Genomic DNA, 27,883 nt, shown 5'->3' with positions numbered 1-27,883 from the left:
AAATGAACTAGTAAGTTCCGTTCAGAGCAGTAAAGGGGATCGCGCAAAACACATTATTTCTGTATGGGATATATGTACTTATTATTAGCCGTGAAGATGATAACGGATTGAATCCATTAATGAATTCGGCCGAGATAATAATTTTTACTTGTATATCGCAGAAAAACAGAATTCAAAAATTCGCTTTCGCTCAAGTCATTGTGCGGAATAACGGACAGACGGATGTACTAAGAGTTCGATCTTAGAAATCCCACTTTGTGATGATAATAACTCCTTCCAAGTTTTTTGTTACAAGCCAGATAAAATATGTCCGGCCTTTATAACGTCAGAATTGTGATGTATTTCAAATTCTTGCAATGAAAGAAGTCGAAAATTCTACAATGTTATTAATGCAATGCTATTAACGCTTACAAAGTTATGGTGGAATGGGTCATGGATCACTTCACTTTTGTCACGACTTGGGTCATCCAAGTCTGAGTCTTGCTTCTCAGACCCGGACAGACCCGGAAACTCAGACAGTCTCGATGAATAGGGAAGATATAGTGAGACCGGAAGACACAAACAGTTCCGGTGACTTGAATAGATCAGAGACCAAGACAGACCCGATGACTCTGACAAACCCGGAGATCCAGACAGTCTCGGTGACTCGGATAGACCTGGAGGGTCAAGCAGTTCCGGTGACTCGGATAGATCAGAGACCAAGACAGTCCCGGCGACTCTGACATATTCTGAGACCCAGGCAGACCCAATGACTCGGATAGACCTGAAGACAGAGACAGTTCCGATGACCCGGATAGACTCGGAAACCCAGACAGTCCCTGTTACCCTGACAGACCTGGACACCGAGAAAGTTCCGGTGACTCGGAGAGACCCGAATCCCAGACAGTACTGGTGACCTGGACAGACCCGGACACCCAGACAGACCCGTTGACTCAGACAGTCCCGGAGACCTCTACAGTAATGGTGACCCCGAAAGACCCAGAGACCCAGACAGTTCCTTTGACTCAGATAGACACTGAGATCCAGACAGTCCTGGCGGTGACCTGCACAGATCCGGAGACCCAGAAGTCCCGGTGACTCAGATAGACCTGGAGATCCAGAAAGTCCCTTTGACTCTAACAGATTAGGAAACCAAACAGTTCCTTGAGTAATGGGTTTGACTGGCTCTGGGTCTTCCGAGTCACGGATCGCGAAGTTCGTGATCCATTCCATCACTAAGTAGATGAGCCATAAATCAATCTATAAATCACATTGAGCTGAACAAAATTATATGAATGAATGTAAATTCTCATGTGTAGTTTTCGAGAAAATCAACATTTTTGTAAACATAACAAGTAGCAGTGACACGTACACACCAGGTAAAGGAGTTTCGTTTGTATGACATGATATTTCGGTTTAACGTCCCACGTTTATCCCCTTTAGGCTAAGGGAGACGATGATTAAGGCAAGTGAATGATAATGGAAGAATTGATGGATTGAGAAAGTGGGAGGAAACGGAAGTTCCGCGAGAAAACCCATGGACACGGTTTTGTCAACCACAAACTTATTTGGTCGGGGGTCGAACCAAGGACCTCAGGCACCAGAGGTAAGAGCTCTACCATTGAACCACCGTGCCTTCCAAGTGCATTTCAAGAGAAATGGTCCACCCTGTACATAAAACTCAGTCTGACCATTTCTCCTGATCTGAAAATACATTTCCTCGTTGCTGAACTGAGCCATCGTAGGTAAGCATTCATGCAAAATTTGCGGAAGAAAGAGGGTTGGGCTTTTCTGTTAAATTATTCCAAGAGTAAGTACATCGCATATTCTTTTTTATGTGTAACGTACTCTTCTCTGCTTCTAATCAATATACACAACACAAATCACACACACACACACACACACATGTACACATCACACGATTTTGCTTGTTATGTTTCATCTGTTTCTGCCCCTTCCCCTCCATTTCTTTCCGCAAGACTTGTCCCAAGAGATTTTCGGTCTCCCCCTTTCCTCTGAGGTTATTCCAGAATCTCAACGTGCGGTAAATTAACTATAGAGCGCGCGAAGACGGTGTAAAACCGGGGTCGTGCACCGCTATGTAATAAACCTCATTAATCTCCATGACATCTAATTGACAGTACTCATAGCAGGCCCCGTAAATCAAAAAAGTTCTTGACCTTGGGAATAAGACTGTTTGACACTCTTGAAATTGAACACCAAGCCACTCGGTGGGGCTTCGTGTGGGAAAAAAATAAGCTAGTTAAAATAAAAACAAAATCTCCCTACGAGGTGGCGCCCATGTCGTTCATCAAGATCGCCGAATTACGTCACTAATTTATCTTCAGGTGTATTTGTGTTTTATTATTGTGTTATTCTCTTTTTCTTTGTATGGTAATCATTATTAAGACTCTATATTATAGGAGACTTCGGCTATTTTAATTTGTTGGCCATTTGAAGTATCTGATGGAAATATTGCTTACAATGGTTTTAAATTAAGTGAATACGCTGATAAGTTCAATACGAACTTATTATGTAGACTTGCCAGATTTCTCAAGCTCCAAGTCGGGATACTGTTAATGTCAATATTTTATTTAAAATTCCCGTGATAATTTCTCAACTTAACAAGACACTTGCACAATGAAAATTTTTGGTACACATTTTTCAGAATTGTAATCTAAAATTTATTCATACACACTGCTCAGAATTCAAAAAAACTTACACCACATAAAATTAGTACTATGCACAAAGACAGTAGGCATATTTTTATTTGTAGTACCATAACAACAACAACTACTACTACTACTACTATAATAATAATAATAATAATAATAATAATAATAATAATAATAATAATAATAATAATAATAGTTGTATTTAGTTTGTAATAAACAAGATAGTTTGTTTTAACATAGTGTTATTAAAATTAAACAATAATGTTATTAAAAAAGTAGTTTACAGGATACCAAAACAACATGATACGTAATCAAATGCAGTTGAGTTCGTTCCTGTAGTCGCTGCCTTAACTTAGATTTTGGGGGAAACGTTTGTAATTTCTATGGATGACAACACTGAAAATTCTTCAGGTTCATATTTTCTGTTGTAGAACAACGTTATCTATGATTGTGGTAAGTTGCATTTCCTTTCACTTATGAAAAACAAGCAAAAGAAAAATGTAAATTTTATATTATTTTTAGTATATTAGGCTCTTTAGTTCAGATCATGGTTCGGAACCAATTTCATAACCTCGTGTTGCATGAGGGCCCAAAGCATCAGAACTTTTAACAAAAATACATGAACAATGTTTACCAACGCAAAAGCACGCTCGAAACTGTGATGTGATCAACATGGTGTTGCTAAATAAGATGCTACGGGGTCGTCCACATATTACGTAACGCGGCAAAGGGGGGGGGGGAGAGTTCGGCCCTCAGCTACAAAGTGTGACTAAGGGGAGGAGGGGGATTTATGTCTTCGTAACGTAACGCATGTTTTCCTGCTGAAATTTTTACTTTTATTCTCAGGTTTATATGCAATCTTTTAAACAAATACTCGTAGTTTTATTCAAATCTTTTCTTTTTCATAAACATATATTTCTATTGTTTTAGAAAATTGTAAATATATAACCTATATAAATTAAATCATGCAGAAGGGATTTGAAGGCGCTACTAGACATAAAAGTATGACTGGCGATGAACCCTGCGTATATTACAATACAATAAAACTCCGCTTTGTGGCTATCACAACATTGCGTTTACAGCACACCTTTTTCTGGAGTTAGTTGTTAGCGATCGTAACTACCGCTTGAAAATGCCCTCGCGTTCCCACTCGTATCGCTATTTCTGATTATATTATTTAAAAATTTTGATTTGAATCATTACCCACCCTGTTCTTCTAAGGACTTTCTCATGTGAAACAAAATAAACTCTTTTTCGTGAAATAATATTTTCCGCAACGGAAGGATCCGCGATTTGCATAGCAAAATAAGATATTAAAAACCTAATTCGTCTGATAATTATCCCGTACTGATTTTTTTTTCATTTCTGGATTTGAATATTTCTGGAGAAATCGAGTTTATTCGCATTCTGGAACTGATTTAAAACAAGAAGAATTTTAAAAGGGGTAAACTGAAGTCCAAAGAAGATGCTCGAAGACTTTTTCACAAACTAGATGTCTCTGCTCCTTCACGTGTGCAGCCATTTCGAATCTGTGGTCAACGAGGAAGAAAATTTCTTTGCATCGTCGACACTGGCGAACTTCAAATACACGAAGCACACTGGATGCCGAAAAAAAGTCGATGTCTGTTCTTTAGATCCTGTTTCACTTGCATTTTCCGGCAGTGTTTTCTCCTTGCCAATCATCGACAGGTGCAATCTCCATGGGAAAACAACAGTACGCAAATTATTAGGACTAGTTAATTAAACAATATTATTATGTGATACAACCTCTTTCTAATACTTTCATTTGTTGGCGAAAAAACAGCAAATATATTCAGAATACAAACATTTTGTAATAAAAAGTTCTACCACTAAAAATAGTTTTCTTTTATTGTAATACAACTGAAATAAGCAAAATTAACCAAAAAAAATATATCAAAAAGAGTTTCGTAACAAAGGGGGGAGGGTTCGGCATTGTGTTACGAAGTGTGACAAAAGGGAGGGAGGGGGTAAAAATTGGTCAAAAATAGCGTTATGTAATATGTGGACGGCCCCCAAAACCGAATTATTCTTAGGCATACGTACGCTGACGCAAGGGGTAAGCTAAGGTTTATTTGCCCCCAGTGGTACAAGTACCAGTCGTGCAAAAGGCTAAGGAGAGAGAAAATAGAATTTTTCACAGCCTAACAGGAGTTCGAATTCGCCCTTGTAAACATAAGGTTGGGACGCACGTTAAGCATGAAATAAACATAAAACATACTGCATTTTTCTCTGAATACTACGTTACATAACTACGTATCACTTGCCACAAATCAATTTTCCTAATTTAAAAAAATGCACTGATTTATAAAAACATTTTACAGGTGTCCAGAAATATAATTTCTTTTATTTATTAAAAAAGAAGTTTAGAAAACCTAAAAATGGATCAAAAGATTAAGACCTTGGCCAATAATTAGTTTTAGATCAGGGGCCATAAAATTTTTGAACGGCCCCTAAAATCGAGTTTTCGTATTTTCTACGGAATAAGCACATCATATTGAGTTAGCTGATAATTTGGGTTTGGGTACACTATACGTAGTTCTCCAGGTATAGACCTAAAGCTTACAAGAAAAGTTTTGTTGAAATATGTTGAATCTTTTAATCAAAAAAAAAGAAAAGAAAAGAAAAGAAAAAAAGAAAAAAAGAAAAAGAAAAGAAAAGAAAACAATTGTGAAATGAAAACATAAAACATGCCAGAAAAGTGTAAAAGTTGTGTGAAAAACGCAAGATCTGACAAAGCTATTGCTACTAGGTGGTGGAATTAGGCTAAATCTTACAATATGACATAATTTAGAGAGTTTTATTTGAAGAAAACGCATTAGCCTTGAAAATAACATATTTACATTGTAGAGAAATTAGATATAGTAAGATTATTTCATTTCATACCAAATACTGTCATGCTTCAAAGTGGAATTATGTCGCCTTCGATAATCATATTTAACTGAAATTGGTCACATTTAAAGAAAAGTTCAAATAGTTTTTACTATACGTCATAGACGTTGAATGTGGGCGCCACGAGTGGCGAATCAAAACATCAATTCGATATTCCTATTCACACCACACACTCTTCGACATATCTGATGAAATAGACTGGATGGCAGCACTGATACCAACTTTCACTTCTAGGTTTTGACGCAAGGGGGATACATAGACACAATCCTTTACGTAACCCCATAAAATAATTGTATTTTCTAACAAGGTGGAGCACCTCCTCACTGGCATTTACAGGTTCGGGAACATCTGAATGAGCTGTTTGTAGGAAGATGGATTGGACGTGCCGGAAATGATGATAATGTCTTCTACAAGTGGCCGCCGAGGTCTCCTGACTTTAAGGCCTGTGACTTCTTTTTATGGGAAACCATGTAAAAAGAATGTCCCTCAGTTTCCCTATACTCTGAACTTGGCTTCTTCGGATTTATTCCTGTTTGATCATCTGAATGCCAACTTCCAGGAATAAAAAATCGACAGTGACAAGGCCCTCATTTCTTACGTGAAATAATGGTGTACAAGTCAGCCACCAGAATTTTAACAAAGTGCATTCAAGGCATGAAAAGAAGGTTGGACGAGATGTGTCACAGCAGATGGAGGCTACATTTAGTGACATGATTTCGTAGCTAAAGGATCAAAGTATGTTCACGTAAAATTTTATCATCATATTGCAACTATAATAATAACAACAATATTACAACCATCTGTGCAAAACTTATTGAGGGCTTCTTGTACTTTTCTCATTACAAATCAAGAACATTCTGTAAGTAACGTTCACTGAGAAAAAAGATTGTAGGTGGCGTACTTAAAAAGATAGGTTACATGCGTAATTCATGTAGTTTTTGGATTTAATGTACAGCAGACGTATAACTGAAAACGCATGTTTTATAATACTTTTTGTATAAGTGTTCCATCTATACGTACTTTCCGTATGAAACAATGTAGACGGTCAGGATCTCACATACAAATGGACGTATATAACATATAGCGGACGAAGGTAACATAGGTATATGTATGTGATATACGGAAAACTGTTACATGTCAGACATCCTGCAACGGCATGATGTAACATCTAAGGGCAGTGCCTATGTAGCATACGGATAACGTATGCTCCGTACTGATTTCTATAATAAGCAAGAGGATTCCGTATATTTGTACAACATACCGCTGTCCGGAGAACGGATTTTTCTCTGTGTTAAAACGCAATCTTCAAACCATTTAAGAGTGAGAGGTTTCGTTGGTTAAATCTGATTATAAACGCATGACTCGTGTCTGTTAGCTACACTAATCACCTATAATTCAAGTCAAACTAATAGTTGTACTGTCTCCTACTTGAGACGAAGAGATGTGCAGGCAATATGCAAATGAGCCGCAAACTTGGCCAATAACTAGTTAGTACAAGTACTACTACCATAGGCGTCGACTACGTGGGTGCTCCAGGGCACAAGCACCAACTGGAAGTATTTAATGGGTGCTGAGCACCCATTGAACTTTTGCGTTAGAATTAACTTCGAAATTACACTTTCATGCAGTCAAGAATAATAAGAAACTACAGTGCATGTGATTCCAGGTTAATTTGAGATAGGGATGCATATGTGTTGAATAGTCATTTATAAATACCTATATTAGACTCTTTAGGTTTAAGGCATATCGAGGATGAAGCTAAATAAAAAATGCAACGATAATAATAATCTGTGGGTGTAATTTTGTATAATTATTTCTTTAAAGAACTTGGTGTTTGATGTTGTTAATTTATGTTTTTAAAAATATAAAATGCTTTACATAAATTACCAACCAGTTGAATCATTTTCTATTTTTTACTTAAATTATTCTCAAATGTTCTAAAAGTTCGACTGCAATCATTATTATTTTAATAATTTTCTGTCTCCTTATTTTGGCCAATGTTACTAAACACGTTTGAAATTCACAAAAGGAAAACTTAATGTTTAGGAATTTTGTTCAATATAAAGTTTAGGAAATCCTGCTACTTTCTAGCTACTTTCTTTTCAAAGCCTTTGAAGATTGAAACTAACTTGAAAATTCAACTTGTTTCAGCAACTCTTGACAGTCTTTTTCGCTTCTCTGAAGAATTTGGGAACCACTGCTCTATTGGATCTACTAAGAAAAGAATAATAAATCAAATAATACTACTAAGAATAATAAAAAGAATACTTGACGTTAGTCCCGACGCCTGAGCACCCATTCAGAAACGTAAAAGTCCACGCTTAGCACCCATTAAAAGAAAACTTAATTGACTACTAACTAGTTCTATGGCCTATGGAACCTGGAGATTCAATGCCGCGTTCACAAAAGCTCTCCATTGGCTTCTATCCTTAGCCAACTGGATCCAGTTTTTATTTTGTACTCCTATTTCTGAGAGATCTCTCTTAATATTGTCCACCCATCTGCATCTAGGTCTTCCTAATGTTTTTTTTTTTTTATTGAATTTTCAGTTAAAACTTTGAAAGCGTTAATATTTTCTTCCACTCTCGTTACATGACCTGCTCACCTATGCCTCTTAGATTTGTTGACCTTAACAATGTTTGGTAAACGATAGAAATTATGTAGTTCCTTGTTATGAAGTTTCCGCCATTTACCATTCCCGTTGCTCGTGGGTCCGAATACTCATCTTAGGATCTTGTCCTCAAATACTTTCAGTCTACGTTCTTCTCTCAGAGTAAGCGACAATGTTTCGCATCCATAGAGAACAAGAAGCATGATTGTCTTTTTTATATATTTTAAGCTTCAAATTTCTCGACACAATTCGCGACGACCAAAAGGTTTTGAACTCAAGAATAACGCGAATTCTCTGCTTTAATTTATTCTCTATGACTACTATTACTACTACTACTACTACTACTACTACTACTACTACTACTACTACTACTACTACTACTACTACTACTACTACTACTACTACTAATAATAATAATAATAATAATAATAATAATAATAATAATAATAATAATAATAATAATAATAATAATAAATAGAATAACGAATTTACTAGATCTTTCAATAAACAGTTGGAGATTCAGGTATTTTGGTACCTACATAGGAATATTGAACATGTAGAGTTGGCTGCCGATAAATTATTCCAAACACGAGCAGCTGAAGTCTGTTCTTTGACTTGGAAGCAGTTTGTGTTCTGAGGATTTTAGGTAGGGTGAAGCCATTATAGTGAGAAAGAGGCATAATCCCTGCCATCTTAACTACCCTGCTATTCTTTACCAAGATGACTTAACGTGCACCCTTTATCGCAGCCACGTCTAACCACCCTACGCTCTCGTTCTCTTATCGCAAAAGCTAAAACTCAAGTTACTGCTCTCCGATGAACTTAGAGTGACCTCTCCGCTACTCCTGAAATCCTTAGCAGTTAAGTTCAGACAAACGCACCATCCTTCGTACGCTTTATTTTCCATAATTAGGTTTATTGCACTTTTACCAAAAGAGCATTATTTCTTTGCGCCCGGTACTGGAGTTTAGCCATCTTAATCCCAACTACATTTTACTGTGCATAAGATTAACAAAACTAGACTTTTTAAAGTAAATATCTAGTGTCAGTGCCGATGGTTAACGGTAAGGGCTAGTTTCTGTCAAGCTTTTTTCTCTTGAGAGAAAGTATAAAGTATTTCATACATAACTTTTCTTAAAATTTATTTAAAAATTCGTAAAGTTAGATGTTATTACTTAACACGAAATCTTTCTGAATTTATTTCGTAAGAATTTGTGTGGACACAGCAGCAATTCCACAGTTTTTTCTTTTTCTTTTTTCCTTTCTTTCTTTCTTTTTCTTTTTTCTTTTCTTTTTTTTTTGTTGCTTCCAGGGGTTGTAACTAGCAAGATAAGTGGCGAACATTACATTCTCAAAAGCTTTACCTCAATTCCCGCTCTTTTATAGTAACAAATAGTAACTCTCTATCCATTAGTACACAATCCCAGGTAATGACTCTTTGATCTGCACTTTTTTTATATAACAATATAGAAAGAAAGAAATTCGGTTATGATCTACAGATATTTTATAACAATCCAGAAAACAAGAAAATTGATTATGATCTACAGATCTTTTAAATAACAATACGAAAAACAAGAAAATTGGTTATGATCTACAGATTTTTAAATAACAATACGAAAAACAAGAAAATTGGTTATGATCTACACATTTTTATAACAATATGTATGGAAAACAAGAAAATTGGTTATGATCTACATATGTTTAAATAACAATACGAAAAACAAGAAAAATGGTTATGATCTACAGATTTTTTAAATAAAAATACCAAAAACAAGAAAATTGGTTATGATCTACATATTTTTAAATAACAATACAAAAAACGGGAAAATTGGTTATGATCTACAGATTTTTAAATAATACGGAAATCAAAATTGGTTTTGATCTACAGATTTTTAAATAACAATACGGAAAACAAAATTGGTTATGGTCTACAGATCTTTTAAATAACAATACGAAAAACAGGAAAATTGGTTATGAGTTACAGATTTTTTATAACAATACGGAAAACAAGAAAATTGATTATGATCTTCAAATTGTTTATAACAATACGGGAAACAAGAAAATTGTTTATAATCTACAGATTTTTTTTACAGCAAAACAGAAAACAAGAAACTTAGCTATGATCTACAGATTTTTTTAAAGTATTATTTTCTAGTTGTATATTATTGTATACAATAAACAGCAATATAAACTTAAATTTTTAGGTATATTAAAACATACGTGTGTTTCTAAGTTTTATGATGTCTCTAAATAGTGCAAGAAGGCAACTATTTCATTTGCTCTGCTTAGACATTTTCTATTTAATATTAAATTGGCCCACTGTATTGAAAAGATAACTAAAATTTGTGGTAAGTACAAAAATTATAGCAATTATGTTACTGTACAACTTTGAAATCATGTTATTTTAGTAGTCATTGTAATGGGAGCAATCACTGTTCTGATGCCTGAAATAAAAGACATAATAATTACACTGTGTTACCTGTTTAAGTCATCACTGTAAAAGGCTGACATACTACGTTTTAAGGTATGTTTATTATTAGGTCTTATTCTCAGTCTTATAAAATGAAAAATTTGGTAGGTTCAACTTGATAACTGTAAATGTATAACTGTACAACACACAGTTACTATAACTGTAAAACTGTTACTATATTTCTATAACTGTAAAACACACACACACAGCACATCAGTTTGCAACACAAAACCCTAGAAATGCGATGCAAACAAAACATTGTATCGCAAAATATGCTGCATCTATGATCATAGTTTATAACCGAAGTGGGTTATCTTTTGCAACAGAAATCATTTTTTCCTTTACAACAAAATGAATCTCTTATCATCTAGGAAAACCTACGTTTTCCTTTAAATGTCTGTTAGGCTCTCAAGAACAAAATCTACTACGGACTACAAACCAAATTACTGGAAACTAGCCGTAGAATTGAAGACAGAGACCATACTCTCTTTGACATTTTATTCTATCTGTAAAGAAAGTAGCTCAGTGGACTCTTAAAATCCAAGACTCGAGCTTTGTTTTCGGAATCTAGATTACCAGTTGAAACACTACCCCTTAGCAGTACTCCTTTCTGGCATTCTAACGAGACGAAATTGGTGTTCGGTTTTAAAACGTTTAAAAAGCTGAAAAATGAGCTGGATCCAAGTATCAATTGGTTACAATTTGGAAATTGACATTAGTGTGAAAAGTAAGCTATTTTGTTTTTGTTGTAAAAATAAGCGTTCAGTTCGTGGACTGCCTCATTCCAATTCCCTAACTCTTGAAATCATTACGGATCCAAAACTTATTTTTTTTTTAAAAAAAAACTTAATTTCTAAAAATTAACTTAATGGACACATTGAGAACATCTACCAGCATAAACGATCTGTAGAATGATAAAGTTAAAACTTTTTAAAAATATGATTGTTTTTTATTATTATAAATTTACTTGTTTGTCGTACATGAAACATATTAATTACTTCATGTAAAGGAATAAAATAACAAAATTATAATAATAATTTCCTACGCTGCCGAAAATACGATACAAAATATAAATTGCAATGCAAATTTCAACTTGTTTCCAACACAAAAAACAAAGTCTAAAAAATGAATTTATATATATATATATATATATATATATATATATATATATATATATATATATATATATATATATATATATATATTAAACATACATTTTAATTTGTAATTTAAACTGAGAAAAGTGTAAATAATCACATCAAAAACTTCTCTTTGCTAGGAACCATCTTCATGACTCATAGATAACTAAAACACCAAAATCTAAAAGAGACATGTCAAGTAAGGTGGGTCGAAAATAATCGAAAATGCGAGAATCGAATCGAAATAGCACACAAAAAAAATTGCAACTTGGTTTACGTAATGTATTGGCAAAATTTGAACAAATTCGATTAATATATTTTATTGCAGCAAGGGAGCCAAAGTTTGAGAAAAACTTAAAGAAATAGGCATAATGTAATATTAAAAAAATGTATTGGAAATGCAACAATTGTTCCCCAATAGAGTGCAAAAGTATCTTTACAGTGTACAAATTACCTATTCTTTTACTATAAAATTTTTCGTTTCAGTCAGTTGATAACTTTTAGTAGGTAAGGAATGCCTAATGTCAGTGCCTAACTTTTAGTAGGCAAGGAATGCTCTGTAACTCAATAATTTGAAGGAAAAAAGCTGACAAACCAGTTCTAAGACTTACAGTTAAAGTCAGATCTAATTGACTAGACAGCAAAGTGAAACAAAGTCTTTAAATGATAGAAAACAACAAAGTGGAAGGTAAAAAAAATGGAGATCAAAGGGGTTTCTATATAAATTAACTCCTTAGGACAATCGTAGTGCCTCTTGGCACTGGTCATGGATTTGGAGACTTGATGGCTCTGGCCGAAGAGATGGCTCATGAAGTTAGTAGCAGTTTAAACGTGCATTGAGTTCGTAGTTCGTGGCACAACATTGATCTCTCTTTCTCTCTCTCTCTCGGAGCGATGTTTGTGAACGATGATCTAATCTATGCACTTGGCTCATGGTTCCAGATCTTCTCCACTTCCACATTTCTGAATTTACTTCTTACATTGCTATAACCTGAAGTTGCTATAACATGATAATGTTTATAAAGAAGAGAATCTTCAATTTTAATGATGAATAAGTAAACAAAATACATTGGAATACAACTTCTACTAATTGTTTCAAAAGCCAAATAAAGGAAAACCTTACGGTTTCGATTATACATAGGCCTATATACTGGTAGTTTTCTTATTAATAAATACTTGTACAGTCAGCGACAAAAATTATTTTCGTTTAGTAGAATTTATTTTGGAAATAACGGCTCTAGAACTGGAACATACAACAGTGGTATGGCTCTAACGGACAGAAAATTGCATTCTTTTTAATTTACTGAAAAGTGTACTCAAATTATCGTTCCATTCTAAAGTTATTTACGAAACTAATTTCATCAAAAGGAAAGAACTTTTGTCGCTGACTGTACATTTCCAGTTATGTTTCTTTGATTAAATTAGGAGACAATATATAACACCTGACCGGGATACGAACCCGCAATAAACAAAGTCTGGACTAATGCTATGGACCATTTAGCCAGCACACCTAACTTTGATTTTAGACTTAGCTAATATATATATATATATATATATATATATATATATATATATATATATATATATATATATATATATATATATGTATATATATATATATATATAGAGAGAGAGAGAGAGAGAGAGACAGACAGACAGACAGACAGACAGACAGATAGATAGATAGATAGATAGATAGATAGATAGATAGATAGATAGATAGATAGATAGATAGATAGATAGATAGATAGATAGATAGATAACTTTTGAAACACTAGACCGATCTCGATCAAATTTGAAACATAACATTGAAGTTCAATCATTTCATTTTGACGGTGCAACTTACGGGAGGGGGAGAGGAAGACATTTAAAAATGATCGAAAATGACCGATATTAGTGTCGAATCCATAGTTTTCGTGTTCGCTGAAATGAACACTGACACTTTCGATGCCATTTAAATCCAAATTCAGCCCTCATTAGTACTTTATGTCCAAAATGAAACACATTCTTCCCGTGCGAAGAACGTGTATTCTGATAGTAAATAATACTTTTTTTTTTAAAGAAAATAATTGAATTAGTACCTCTCCGAATCATTTGAACCACATGTCTAATCAAATTTTCTGAAAATTATAGAACAAAGAACTAGATTCCTGCATAATTAATCGAAGTGCACAATAATGTTTTTATGACTAAATCCATCAAGCCATTTTTACCAGAGAAAATATCGTAAAGATGAAGGGAGTACGTATAAAATACAACGTGAAGCCATAGTGCGTTAATAGACACAAAGCCCTAAAAGATAGGAAATGAATGTTTTACTGTACGTATCGAACGTGACAAAACAATAGAAAATTATGTACGTATCTATGTATCTCTCTTTCTCTCCAGCGCAATGCTGAAATGTGAGAAAGAGATTAGTCCCAACGGGAACAGAGCTTATTTTGTGGATACCCACCCTTAAGAGTCATCCATCTTCCCACGATTGGATTTAAAGTGATGGCATTATTGATGGAAGCGATTATAATCTGTCCTGTCTCACATTAAAACGAAAGCAAGAAATGAGAGAGATGAAAAAAAATATAGAAGAAAATTGTAGCTGCAGAGGTGGTGGGAATTAGAGCAATATCTGACGATGAAAATGACCGATGAGTTTTGCCCCATCTGTTGGTGAAAAATCTTTCACACTTTTAGCGCAAGTCAAACAATTTGGCCAATGCGCCACCTGCCCTGGATTTCCCCTACAACAACAAAACAACGCTTAGATACTGTGCAGCGAGTCAAGTAAATGGGGAAACGGAAAATAGATGTTTCCATTGGGAAAATGCATTCTAGCTGCTAACTTTGGGTTACAATGGGATGGAGAAAAAAAAAACATATTTTCATTAAGTTTTCAAATAATCCAGAGGACATTTTTCGTGCTTGTTTTTATTAAGTGAGCATGGATAAAGCCTCCTGTTAACATAAAAAGGTATTTTGTCGTTAAACGAGAAAAACAATATTTTTCTGCGGTAACTGTCTATGATATATAACTTGAAAAACCATACAGACAATTACTCCTTATTAAAAATAAGAAATATTATTTTGATTAAATATTCGCAAATAGGGATAAATTTCGATTTGTTGCGTTGTATAAAAGTCTGAAAATACTATCGGAAAGATCGGTTATATGATCCCCTTAAACCGCCACCACTTAGTGTGCCTTAACGTCGCTCAGATGTCACTCGTGTCGCTTCAATCGCCCTTCGTCTAAGAAGGTATTAAAGCCTGTGACAAACTTCTTGGCATTTCAGCTAAGCGAATAAAACGCAAGCTCTGGCGCGACGTTGCCAAGTGGTAAAGAGGTGTGGCTATGGCTAAACAGACAAACTACAGCGCGATCAGGTGGCAGAGGATAGACGTGGATGTGTACAAAATAAATATGGCAATACCGCTGGCCTCTCATTTGTTAGCAGTATTTAAAGGGAACTTCGAGCGCCGCCTTCAAATGCCAAGATGTTTGTCACGCCGTTTAGTTGGTCCTGTACTCAGGGGTCCCACGGGGGATACATCGGGTCTAGACTGCTGTCCCCAAAATTTTCTACCTCAACATACATTTGTGAACTTTCTCAACAAGACTATAGTTGCTTAACATGGAAATGATTGATGTAGGATGAAAATTTGATCTTACACTTCATCTATACTCTTATAAAAACAATCTAGTGTTATCATTTTTCTGATAGTATAGGTGGAAGTAGTTTTCAAATACTTATCGAGTTTTCGGGTTAAGAATAGTACCCGTTCAATACTACATAGACACAATGGTTTGCAGTATTGGAGTCCTCCCAACAAAAATTTCTGAGTGTGCGCCTGAACTGGCAGTATGTAGTTGCATACATGTGACATTCTAAAATCCGGTAATTCTTTGTGAAATATGTACTCTGTATGACTCACTTTTGGTGGGTGAGTGATGGCCTATTATTTAATTAATTTTGATGTTTCCGCAAAAAAGCAAGTTTATAATTAGGGCTATACTGAAAATTTTAAATAGTGTCCTAGTTTTTAGTGTAAATTTTCATAGGATGACTTGTACTTTTAGTCTAAAAACTGGGAGTTGTTCTCATGTTGCAAGTTTTCGAGTAAACTACTAGATTTATGTACGTTAGGTGCAGAAAACTGAAGAAAGAAAACAAGAAACAAAAATTTTAGGAAAAAAATGGACCAAAAGATTGCGATTTTGGCCAATAATTAGTTTTGACCAGCCCCTAAATCGAGTTTTCATATTTTCTACAGAATAAGCATATCATGCTGAGTTAAGTGATACTTTGTGTTTGGTCACACTATATGTAGTTCTAAAGATATAAGGCCTACAAGAATATTTTTGATTGAAATATATTGGATCTTTTGGATCAGTGATCACAAAATTTTTGAACAGCCCCTAAATCGAGTTTTCGTATTTTTTAAAAAAAATTTTACAGAGTAAACATATAGTGAGTTAATTAATAGTTTGGGTTTGGCTACACTATATGTACCTCTCCAGATATAAGGCCTACAAGAATTTTTTTGTTGAAATATATTGAATCTTTTGGGCCAATAATTGGTTTTTGGATCAGGGGCCACAAAATTTTTGAACAGTCCCTAAATCGAGTTTCGTATTTTCTACGACGTAAGCATATCATAATGAATTAATTGATAGTTTGGGTTTGGCTACACTATATGTACTTCTCCAGATATAAGGCCTACAAGAATTTTTTTGTTGAAATATATTGAATCTTTTGGGCCAATATTTGGTTTTTGGATCAGGGGCCACAAAATTTTTGAACAGCCCCTAAATCGAGTTTTCGTATTTTTTACGGTGTAAGCATATCATAGTGAGTTAATTGATAGTTTGGGTTTGACTACACTACATGTAGTTCTAAAGATATAAGGCCTACAAGAAAATTTTTTATTGAAATATATTGGATGTTTTGATCCCTCCCCCCGAAAAAAAAGAAAAAAGAGCACGATATAAGCTTTTAGAGAGCAAGGGTTCCGCGGTACATTTTTTAAGAAACGCTACTTCACAAGATGATTATAGTTGTTCACTTGTTCATCTGTTTGAATAACATGATGATTAAATTTTTCCGCCACTAGATGTCAGGGATTAAAAAGTAACCTTTGCCAAAGGAAACCGAACAAAGATTGTGACACGATGTAATTTTCTACTGACCTCGTCATTTTCCTCTTCTTCGCTTCTTTTCGTCTCATTCTCCTCCTTTCTCCCTTTTCACAACCTTTCTTGTCATTTTCTCTCAGAGAATTTGAACTTCGAGGGAATTGTAACCCCCCAACCTTTGTACCTTGTACATCAATACACACTTTCAGCTTGAGAGTTCCTTTCGCGGTTTAAATTAGAATTTTTGGACGGTGGAAGGGGGGGAGGGGTTGAAAAAGTTTTGATCACGCAAAGTTTCCTTTCTCAATCCCTTTTGCTGTCAATTTTGGTTCTTTCCAATTCTTCTTTCTTTTTCTCTCTTTTTATCTGTTTCTCAAAATGGGAAGGAGGTCTCTCACCCTCATCGGAGACAGCCTTATTTTCCAATTCTTCACTTTCTTTTTTTATTTTTGGTTGGTTGATGTTTGTGTGTACAAGGCGTCAACTCATTTGCCCCAACCAAAGACCTCTTTTTCGTCTTCAATCGAGCGACGAAGAACTTTTATTTTGTTTTTTCTGGTACCCTGTTCATACTATCTGGAAATCTGAAGGGTGAGAATCTTGTCTTCAGAGATTGAGGGATAAAAAGGAGTTTGCGTATGAAGAAAAAGAAGGATGGGGAGTAGTTCTGTTTTTACGTTGAACAATTTTTATCGAACACACTAACGTCAGTCTAACTTTTTGCAAAAACTTTTTTTTTTTTTTTTTTTTTTTTTTTTTGCAAATGTATATTAAGCTTATATCTTCTTTTCTTGTAAATGTTTATGTGAAAAATCACACAAACAGGTGTTTTTAGAAGAAATCACAAATATTTTGGTAGATATCCAATTGAAGACGAAATGATATCTTTTATTTATTTATTTATTTATGTATTTATTTATCTGTCATCAACACAGCAGGCATAAGACCAATTATATAATGTTGGTATAGATATTACAAAATAAATTTACAATAGTTTTCTTAAACATGTAGACTGGAAAACGCTTCTGTAGTTTAAATTACCAAACATCAATGTAAAATCATTTATCCTTCATTTTGTAGGTTGATATGCATTTCCTTAGATTAAATTACAAAATTTGCTGGTTTTTATTTGTTCTTACAAATTTATAGTGAATTTATAAGAAAAGATGATATTGTTATTGATAAAAAGTGTTATTTTACACCATTTCATATTAGTAATTTTATTTTATAAGTGTAAATTGATTTACACAGAGGCTTGGTAAACAGATTGCCACCGTTTTTTTGTAAATTTACTTATAAATTTTTTTAGAGCGTAGTTTATATTACATACATATGTCAAGTTCTTTGTGTTCGATACATATTTTGTTACAAGAAAAGCATATTCTCCAGATGGGTTATTTTAATAATACGTTGGTCCTTGCCTTTTTTTGTAACAGGATAGGCCAGTTATCAGCACGAGTTTTGTGTCAGAACATGAAAATTTAGTGTCGATATCAAATCTGTACAATTAACCTCGTTTTATTCTATTTTATGGAGAAAAATCAGGTACAGACAATACCTTTGTTTTATTTAAAAATACATCAGAAATTAAGCATAAACTGCCCGTTTACATATGTGTTACCTGTATTGCGCTGTGTGTGATATTTTTCGAAACATTCACCTGGATACAATCCAGGTTTTCTGGAGCACGTATTACAAAAATACACAGACTCTCTCCTCTCAGCTTTTACTATTCTATCACTGCACACTGCACAGTCTTTGGAATTGCTCTTTGGATTGGAATATATAAAATGTGGTGCACCATTCAGTCTTTTTTCCGTATCTGTAGACGACAGCTTCCCTCGCTTGCGTTGTGTATTTCGAACATTGCCTACCAGCTGAGTAATCAACTTTTTTCTGTAGTCAAAATGGGCAACTCTTGGATTTTGATTCATTTGTCTCTGCGTGTTGAATAATAAGAAACTATTCACAACTGTTACCTCTAATAGCCAGAAAAATAACTTTCTCCACCATTTCACCGATTTACGCATAAAACTGACAGCAGTTGTCGACTAAGGAACGGCCGAGTAAGGAGTTGAATAGACGGCCAAAAGATGGCAGAAGTTGTTGACTAAATCATACAAGCGGGGCTCTGTCGACATGCGAGCAATCAAAGCGTCAAAATTAGTGCGGGGTAGCCCCGACATACGAGCGGAAAGGAAAATTTCGAATGTCGGGGCTCTCGCCGCATTCGAGGGGAAAGGGTTAATGTAAGATAGTTTTCATAAGATGAGTAGATCCCAGTTCTCTTGTATGCTAAGTATTTTATAAATTTCGATTCGACTTTTTCCAGTTTTTGTCGGTATTGCTGTTGTGATGGATTGATTCCAGATCACAGCAGCATATTCCAGTTATGATCGGACATAGGCATAATACAGCTTAGTTTCATGTTGATTTTCATGTTGAGAAACTACAGTAGACTTTCAAATTGAATATTCAATTTTGTAATGCGCTTAGCGTGGTATCCCTGGTTCGATCGCCGCCCAAATAAGTTTGTGGTGGACAACATCGTGTCCATGGGTTTTCTCGGGGTACTCCCGTTTCATCTCATGTTCTTATTTCAGCAACAAGGGCGCCCATGTTGTGGTTTCCAAGGGGGGCAAGTATAAGCGACGTATCAAAGATAGTTTCCAATTTTGCTGTAACTAATGTAAAAATTCTATTGGGTTTTCGATATTCTGAAGTACAATTTCCACTAGGAGAGCGCCCCACCGTGTCCCCCTGATGGGCGCCCTTGTTCAGCAATTCCTCCATCATCATTCATCTGTCTCCTTAACCTAACGAGCGTAATTGTGGGACTTTAAACTGAAATATTTCATTTTGTTAACGAGTATCCTCTAATTGGCTAATGAACAGTAGACTTCTAGTAAATTATGAAGTGAAATGTAACTCTCAAAATTAGAAAGGTTGGCCACTCCTGGCCTAATGAGTACAAAACGTTGGACGTAAAAATCAGCGACCTTGCGTAATGGTCTGTTCACTTCATGGTCCGGAGTCCTCGTTAATAGTAGCTCACATCTTTCATAACTTTGCTGATACATAAGGGAACAAAATATAAAATCCTAAATTTCGGGCACGATGGCTCAATAGCAGAGCGTTCACTTCTGGTGCATGGGGTTTACGGTTCGATCCCATCTCGCGCTAAGTGAGTTTTCTGGTGGACAAACACCGTATTCATGGGGTTCTCCCGTTTTCTCCCACTTTATTCATTCCACCATTCCATTCATTTCTCACCATCTCCATCTCCTTTAGCTAACCCGGCATGTATTTTAATCAGTCTCGACTCTAGCCATAAGAGCTAAATACACGGTTCTGATTGGTTGAAGTTATCCATTTCTTGCCTCGTAGCAGACATATAGCACAAATCAAACGCTACCTGCTGTTGGTCATCATGGCCGAATATGCTGGCGCACGGCCTATTAATGAAAATGTTTTTGGCGTGGGTTCAAATCCGATCCAGGAAAGTTTTTTAAAATTTCTTTTTAAAATTTTCATAACACTTTTCTTATTAAAGTAAGATAAAAATAATCTTCATTTGCCTTTCTACGTAATATATAATTTATAAAATGTGTTTTACTTACGTTACAAAACATAGCTGAGCGAGCGTTAGCGAGCAAAAGAGGCTAGAAGCCCTCAGGGCTTGTCTTGTTCCACCTTGACAACCATGATAATACCACGTAACGTTACGTCACACACGGGTGGTGCAACTTTGATATAAGTCTAACCTCACTCGCTTCCAAGTGACCAACTTAAAACAGCTGGCTAGACTAGCGTGGGAATATATATGTATATACAGTAGGAAGTCGATAATTCGAACGCGTCAAAAATCCGAACCCAGTCCCTAGAAGCTAGTGACAGTACACTAATTAAATTTTCTTTGTGTGAAGTCAGTGTTTTTACAAAAGCTCATTCACAAGTAATTGTTTGTCATACATATTTTTATTTTTATTTTCCCTTAGGCCTATACAGGTTAAGTTTTAAGTGAGAGTTACAAGAACAGTGTAATTTAGTGTACGAGCAGGTTATTCAGAAACATTAAATGTAAGTAGCCTTACGTACGGTATTGTAATCACTATATGTACTGTATTACCACTGTATCGATAAAAGAGCATACCGCACAGTATATTTAAGCCTAAATGGCATTTTCTTGGTCATTTTCGAAAATCCGAACTACCTGTGGTCCCAATTAGTTCGGATTTTCGACTTCCTACTGTATATATATATATATATATATATATATATATATATATATATATATATATATATATATATATATATATATGAACTCGTGTGACATAAACCTGAAAGATTTCATTTTATTTCACTTTCAAAACCCTAAATTTAAAAGAAAAATTTAGAATTGAAAATTCTGCATTTATTTACTAAACATTCATTACTTTTTCCCCCATAATCATTTGCTGTGCAAATTAAATCATTTACACGTCTTCTTGTACTATATTTTCTCCCACAAAGAAATCTACTAGGGAAGTTATTATAAATAGATCGAAAAATCCACGTTTCCTGCTTAAATAAGTCTTACATTGTTGCATATTAACGACAGATGGTAAGGTCATGCTTCCTGGTTTGTTCAACCGGTGGAAAAACTCTCTTGCTCACCATTTTCTCAATCACGGCAACGACTGAAAGGGGCGTGTGCTCCAGTGATTTAAACATCACTTCCGCCTCTGCTACTGCTGGCTTCCGGTGGCCGTTCGTGTGACAGGAAAACGCTGTATATGAGAAAGCAGGTGCTCCAGCCATCAAGTTTCTTCTGATCGTGGGAATTCATAAGATTTTTTGAACTGCAATGGAGCCGGTGATTAATTTTTAAACCATCTAGAGCTCAGAAGTTTTTAACTTAATAACACTAGATGTCACTACGAATCTCTACGATTTCAAAATTAGCAGGAAAGAACCCTCAGTGTTACATTCTTATAAGGTTACTTTTCGTATAATTCCTTTGTGTTAAAGCCGCAAAGGGTTACAGCCATACTAGGGATCTTTAATAGGGCGATATGTGGTCAGCACATTATTTCTCACTACCGTTACTTTGGATCTATCTCCAATATGTACTAAAAACAAGCCAATTAGTTTGTAATTCAACACATTTCTCCCAAATTCAAATTTAATGTAAATCTCAAATTATAACTAAGTTTGTAGGTAGCAGAATTTCACAATAAACTGAGCACACAGGCCGGTAGCCAGCCTAAAAATGTACGGGGGCGGTTGAAGTTAGGGGGGCCCGATCCAACCATATTATAGTTAATCACCATATTATAATAGTTCATTTGCAAGCCTACCGTGAAAATTTTAGGGGGGCCAGCAAAAATTTCGGCGGAGCCTCCCCTAGACCACCCCTGGACGGGCCTGTGAGCAAAATATTTCCTACTTAATAAAAACATAATAATCTTCCTGATATGCTCCGATCATACACGTCTTGCGCGCATAGGGTTCGATTCCCGACATTTCAACTGGGCATTACGATGGTTCTTATTCCACCTTAGGTTCGGTTGTATGTTGATCAGAGATGGAGTGGGTCAAGATTTGTGAGTGGGTCAATGGGTCATAGGCCAACAGGAGGTGATATACTGCGACCCACCACCCACGTTGACCCACTCAGAACCACTGTCTTACCGACTTACTCTGACCTACTGACCCACTCTGCTCAGTGCATTATAGAGAGCATCTTCTGAACACTGATTAATGTGTTTACGTTTTATTTCAAGGCCCCCATTTTTCTTCCTTTTCATTTGTTTCTATTTACTCCTGAATGAGTATATCTAAGTGAAAGAAGAACTTCAAGCACTTTTGGATGTTGATATTTGTAATTACAATAATAGCAATAGGACTTAACACTTGGCTTTCGAGACTCAGTCGAATTTTACACTGTCGTTCCCCTTTATGTGGACCTACTTTACCTTTATTGAGACTTTCAAATTTCATTCTATTTTCCACTGAAAAGTATCTGCAACTTAACAAGGAAATAATATGAAATTTTACAAACATTCTGTATCCACAATATTTCTAGTCTAAGCTTTACAACACAATAAGTAAATCTAGCAAATCCTAAAACGTTTACACTGATGAAAACAGCAAAACAAATAAATGGAAAATATTTGAATGAACATACAATAGAAACATAATGGAATAAATATATATGATATATGAACAAGGAAATAATTATATATGGTAATTAAATTGAAATTCATGGTAATATGTTCTATGACAAACATTTTACCATTTTATATCATAAGGTCAGATCCACTGGTATTGTAACAGAGAGGTACTCGAGCGATTAACCATTGAAATTCGAACTCAGATTAGTGATAATTTCACACCCTTGTCTTATTATAAGTATAAACTCTTCAGTCAATGGAGAGGAGGGCGTGGATCATAGGTCAGAGTTGATGGCGATGGGTTTCGATGGGTAGTGAGTTAGAGTGGGTCATGGCGGATGGTGGATCATGGTGAATTATGGTTCAGAATGGATCTTGGGCCCAGTGGGACGTGTGTTACGGTGTGGTGGTGAATCAGTGGGTTATGGATCAAGTTTTCATTCACTCATTCCCTCTCTCCTATTGGCCAAAGGATATTACAGGGCAAGCCGAGATCCACTACTGTAAGCAATGCAACAAAGGCTCATACTAAGTATTCACTCGAACACATACTACACGAAGGTCTGTCCAACGTTGGGACTGAGTCATACAGTCAACGCACTTAGGTCTTTTCCCCCCTCATCCTCTCCTCTTCTGCTTCGACTTGGCTGACCTCGATGATCAAATTTTATCCAATTGTTACTACGCAAATAACGATTATTTTGTGAAAATTTGAGATGTATCCATTTTGAAAAATTTCAGGTTGACCATAGCTCATTTTCGAAAAATTTCAATGTTTGGAAGCAAATTAAAAAAAAGACAAGACTATCAGAAATTATTATTATCATTTATTTATTTATTTAGAAAATAAGATATGAAGCCTATATCTAGGGAAAAAATAACGCCAAAACTTATTCCAAAATTCATTAATTTCAAAAAATGACTATTTGCGTGTTTCAAACTTTAACTTTCAACAAATATAGTTTGAAAAGATTTTTGTAGTGTAGTAGGCTTAACCGTGATCATAGGTGCCCACTGTGGACTACAGCTCACATCATTTCGACCGCACATTCACATCTTTTCGACCTCAAGCTCTCATCTTTTTGACATTACGCATTCTTAACCTTATGCTCACATCGTCAAACTAATATCACGCTCACTCGACCTCACACTCATAACATAATTTCGTCAACATACTCTCTCTACCTCACGGTCATAACATTTTTTCAACATCATGCTCACTCAACTTCACCATCAGAACATAATCTCGACATCACACTCACTCGATTTCACACTAACAACGCTCTTTTGACATCACACTCACTCGACCTCACGCTCACAATATCCTTTCGACACCACGCTCATTCATCCTCACGCTCACAATATTTTTCGGCATCACACTCACTCAACTTCATCATCAGAATATCATCTCGACATCACATTCACTCGACCTCACGCTACCAACGTTCTTTTTACATCATACTCACTCGACCTCACGCTCACAATATCCTTTGGACATACTGCCCATTCAACCTCACGCTCACAACCTTTTTCAACATCAGATCATGCTCACTCAACTTCACCATCAGAATATCATCTCGACATCACACTCACTCGACTTCACACTGCCAACGTTCTTTTGACCTCACGCTCACAATATCCTTTCGACATCACGCTCATTCATCCTCACGCTCACCACATTTTTCTACATCACACTCACTCAACTTCATCATCAAAATATCATCTCGACATCACATTCACTCGACCTCACGCTACCAACGTTCTTTTTACATCATACTCATTCAACCTCACGCTCACAACATTTTTTGACAACACATCATGCTCACTCAACTTCACCATCAGAATATCATATCGACATCACACTCACTCGACTTCACACTGCCAACGTTCTTTTGACATCACACTCACTCGACCTCACGCTCACAATATCCTTTCGACATCACGCTCATTCATCCTCACGCTCACAACATTTTTCGACATCACACTCACTCAACTTCATCATCAAAATATCATCTCGACATCACATTCACTCGACCTCACGCTATAACGTTCTTTTTACATCATACTCATTCAACCTCACGCTCACAACATTTTTCGACAACACATCATGCTCGCTCAACTTCACCATCAGAATATCATCGCGACATCACACTCACTCGACTTCACACTGCCAACGTTCTTTTGACATCACACTCACTCGACCTCACGCTCACAATATCCTTTCGACATCACGCTCATTCATCCTCACGCTCACAACATTTTTCGACATCACACTCACTCAACTTCATCATCAAAATATCATCTCGACATCACATTCACTCGACCTCACGCTATAACGTTCTTTTTACATCATACTCATTCAACCTCACGCTCACAACATTTTTCGACAACACATCATGCTCACTCAACTTCACCATCAGAATATCATCTCGAATTCACACTCACTCGACCTCATGCTCACAATATTCCTTCGACATTAAGTCCACAACATTCTTTCGAAAACACGCTTACTCTGCCTCAAACTAACATCATTTCGACATCAGGCTCACTCGACCTCACACCCAGATTATTTCTACTTCATGCTCACATCATGATTTAGAACTCGCGCTCACTCAACCTCATTCTCACTTCTTGAGGGGGAGGCTGAGTGAGCATGAATTCAGAGCTCATGAGCGCTGACCTCATTAGTTCAGATACCCTGTAACCTCACACGGGTCGGCAAAATGCTGCGTTGAAACTGTTAGCTGCCGGTTAATGAATGGACCGAACACACGAAGCCACGGCCGCACGCGGCATCAACGGCCAGTTGCGGTGTGTACATATCGTTCCATCGTGCTTAGTGAGAGCCAATACGTGGGAAAGAAAACTCACACGGAACGTGTAAAAATTGTTTCAGCTATGATTAAAATACATTGGAGTTTCTTTCTTCTGTCTTCACTAATGTCATTTTACCGCCCGTGTGTGATCGCACTAAGAATGCACTGAACATGAAACATTGTACATTTCATTCTTTTCAAAGTTGTTTTGTTTGTTTGAAATTCATATTTTCAAAAATAACGAATCTACAGCACAAACCTTTGTAAAGTGCAAAATAGGCTTGCGTGCCTATACAAAATGACAGCTCAGAAAAACTAAGCACCTAAAAACTGAAGGAATGCTTGTTTTCAACTCCCTAAATATAATACAAGTTTGTGTACAAAAACTAAAAAATAAATTTTGTCAGAGACTTTTTAGCCTGAATCTGGGTGATTTTAAATGGACATTTTTTTTTTCACTACACAATAATAATATTGTAAAATTTCCCATTTTACTTAAAAATGCATTGAGTTATAAGCGGAGATAGAGGCTGCATAATTATACATAAACACAAATTTGTGGTGGAGAAATTGCCTATTGAACGAACTCCGAAATATAATACCAATGTTATTAGAATAGCAATTTTGTTACTACAATTTTCGTTTGTACGGTGGATAAATCGACAAACTTAAGAGAAATTCTTTATCACCTATTTTTTTTTAAAAAAAAAGAAAGAGAAAACGTCCCTTCGTTATTTCTTTTACCTTCGATGCCTCCGGATATTAAAATTGAACGTAAAATTGACTTCATCCTCGCCTTCAACCACTTTCACTAATGTCACAGTTGATGAAGCTTCCCTAGTCTCCCACTAGATGGCAGGAAAACTTGATGGAAATAATCAAAAAATAAGATCCAACCTGCATTTCCGTTTGCTGTCACTTTCTTGATGCAGTGTAACTACTTTTCACCCCTATTCCCTCCTCGTTCAAAACTCTGATAAAATTATTTATTATTTTTTCTAACAATGTATTATCTCTAAATCTCAAGCGCAATGACTCGTATTTTAAGTCTGAAATATATGGAATATTGAATATCCAACATGCTCTATTTCATTACTGAGCTCAAATAAGTGTCCAAATGTCAACCCGAATTACGAATGTATTCACATAGCCTTCAGTAAGTAAAGATGGATATCTTCCTAACTTGATAAGAAATAGTCTATATCAGTCTTCTCAAATTGGTGGTCCGCGGACCCAGGCACGTAGCCAGGATTTCGTGAAGGGGAGGATCCGTGACATGAAATACTGTGGTCATCACACCAGGAGCTCGATCATTCTAAACTATTTTACTGGAACATATATTGGTTCGTTTAGCCAGGATTTCGTAACGGGGGGGGGGGGGGGGAACGTGGCATGAAATTCTGAAAGCCCAGGAGTTTGATCAATCAAAACTACTTTACTATCAACATATATTGGTTTGTTAGGACAATAAAATGAGGATATGTTGGTAAGTATTCTGATAAAAAAAAACTATGAAGATATCTCGAGTAAAATAATAATTAAAAAAAGTATTGAAAAAGATTTTACAATATTTACGTCCTTCCTCTCTTTATTCAAATATAACAATTTTCCTTTCATTATGACCTCAATACTCAATAATCTGTTGTAAAATATTTTACAATATCTGCTTTCCTTTCTCTGTTGAATCAAATGCTAATAGAACTTTCTTTCCACACAAATTTTTGTTTTTATTATTCCTTCAACTACTGTCTGTTCCAAATGACAGGTTAAAGGAGTAGTACAAAATTGTTTTTGAAATAACATGTTTGACACTGCAAGGATGCGATGACAAAATAATAATAATAATAATAATAATAATAATAATAATAATAAATAAATAAATAAATAAATAAAATAAAAAATATCCACGCTGTTACACAACGACACTATGCTTTCGAAAGCTAGAAATCTCCCTGACTAGTAGCAGAAGTTCTGAGAATTCCGTGTAACTTTTCTAG

General features: G+C 35.5%; 1 protein-coding gene across 1 annotated transcript in view; it reads left to right on the top strand.

Moving 5' to 3' along the window:
* Positions 1 to 748: 748 nt before the first annotated feature.
* LOC145665915 (uncharacterized) overlaps positions 749 to 27,883 on the top strand; it is a 40,672-nt gene continuing 13,537 nt past the window's right edge. Inside the window, exon 1 of the mRNA XM_081733019.1 lies at positions 749 to 856. Coding sequence (XP_081589145.1) covers positions 749 to 856 — 108 coding nt within the window. The remainder of the gene's footprint in view (positions 857 to 27,883) is intronic.

The sequence above is a fragment of the Thermobia domestica genome, chromosome 12 (assembly GCF_964235325.1).
Source record: "Thermobia domestica chromosome 12, izTheDome1.hap1.1, whole genome shotgun sequence".
NCBI classification, from domain to species: Eukaryota; Metazoa; Arthropoda; class Insecta; order Zygentoma; family Lepismatidae; genus Thermobia; species Thermobia domestica.
The sequence above is the reverse complement of the archived record's forward strand: the minus strand, read 5'-3'. Positions and strand labels throughout refer to the sequence as shown.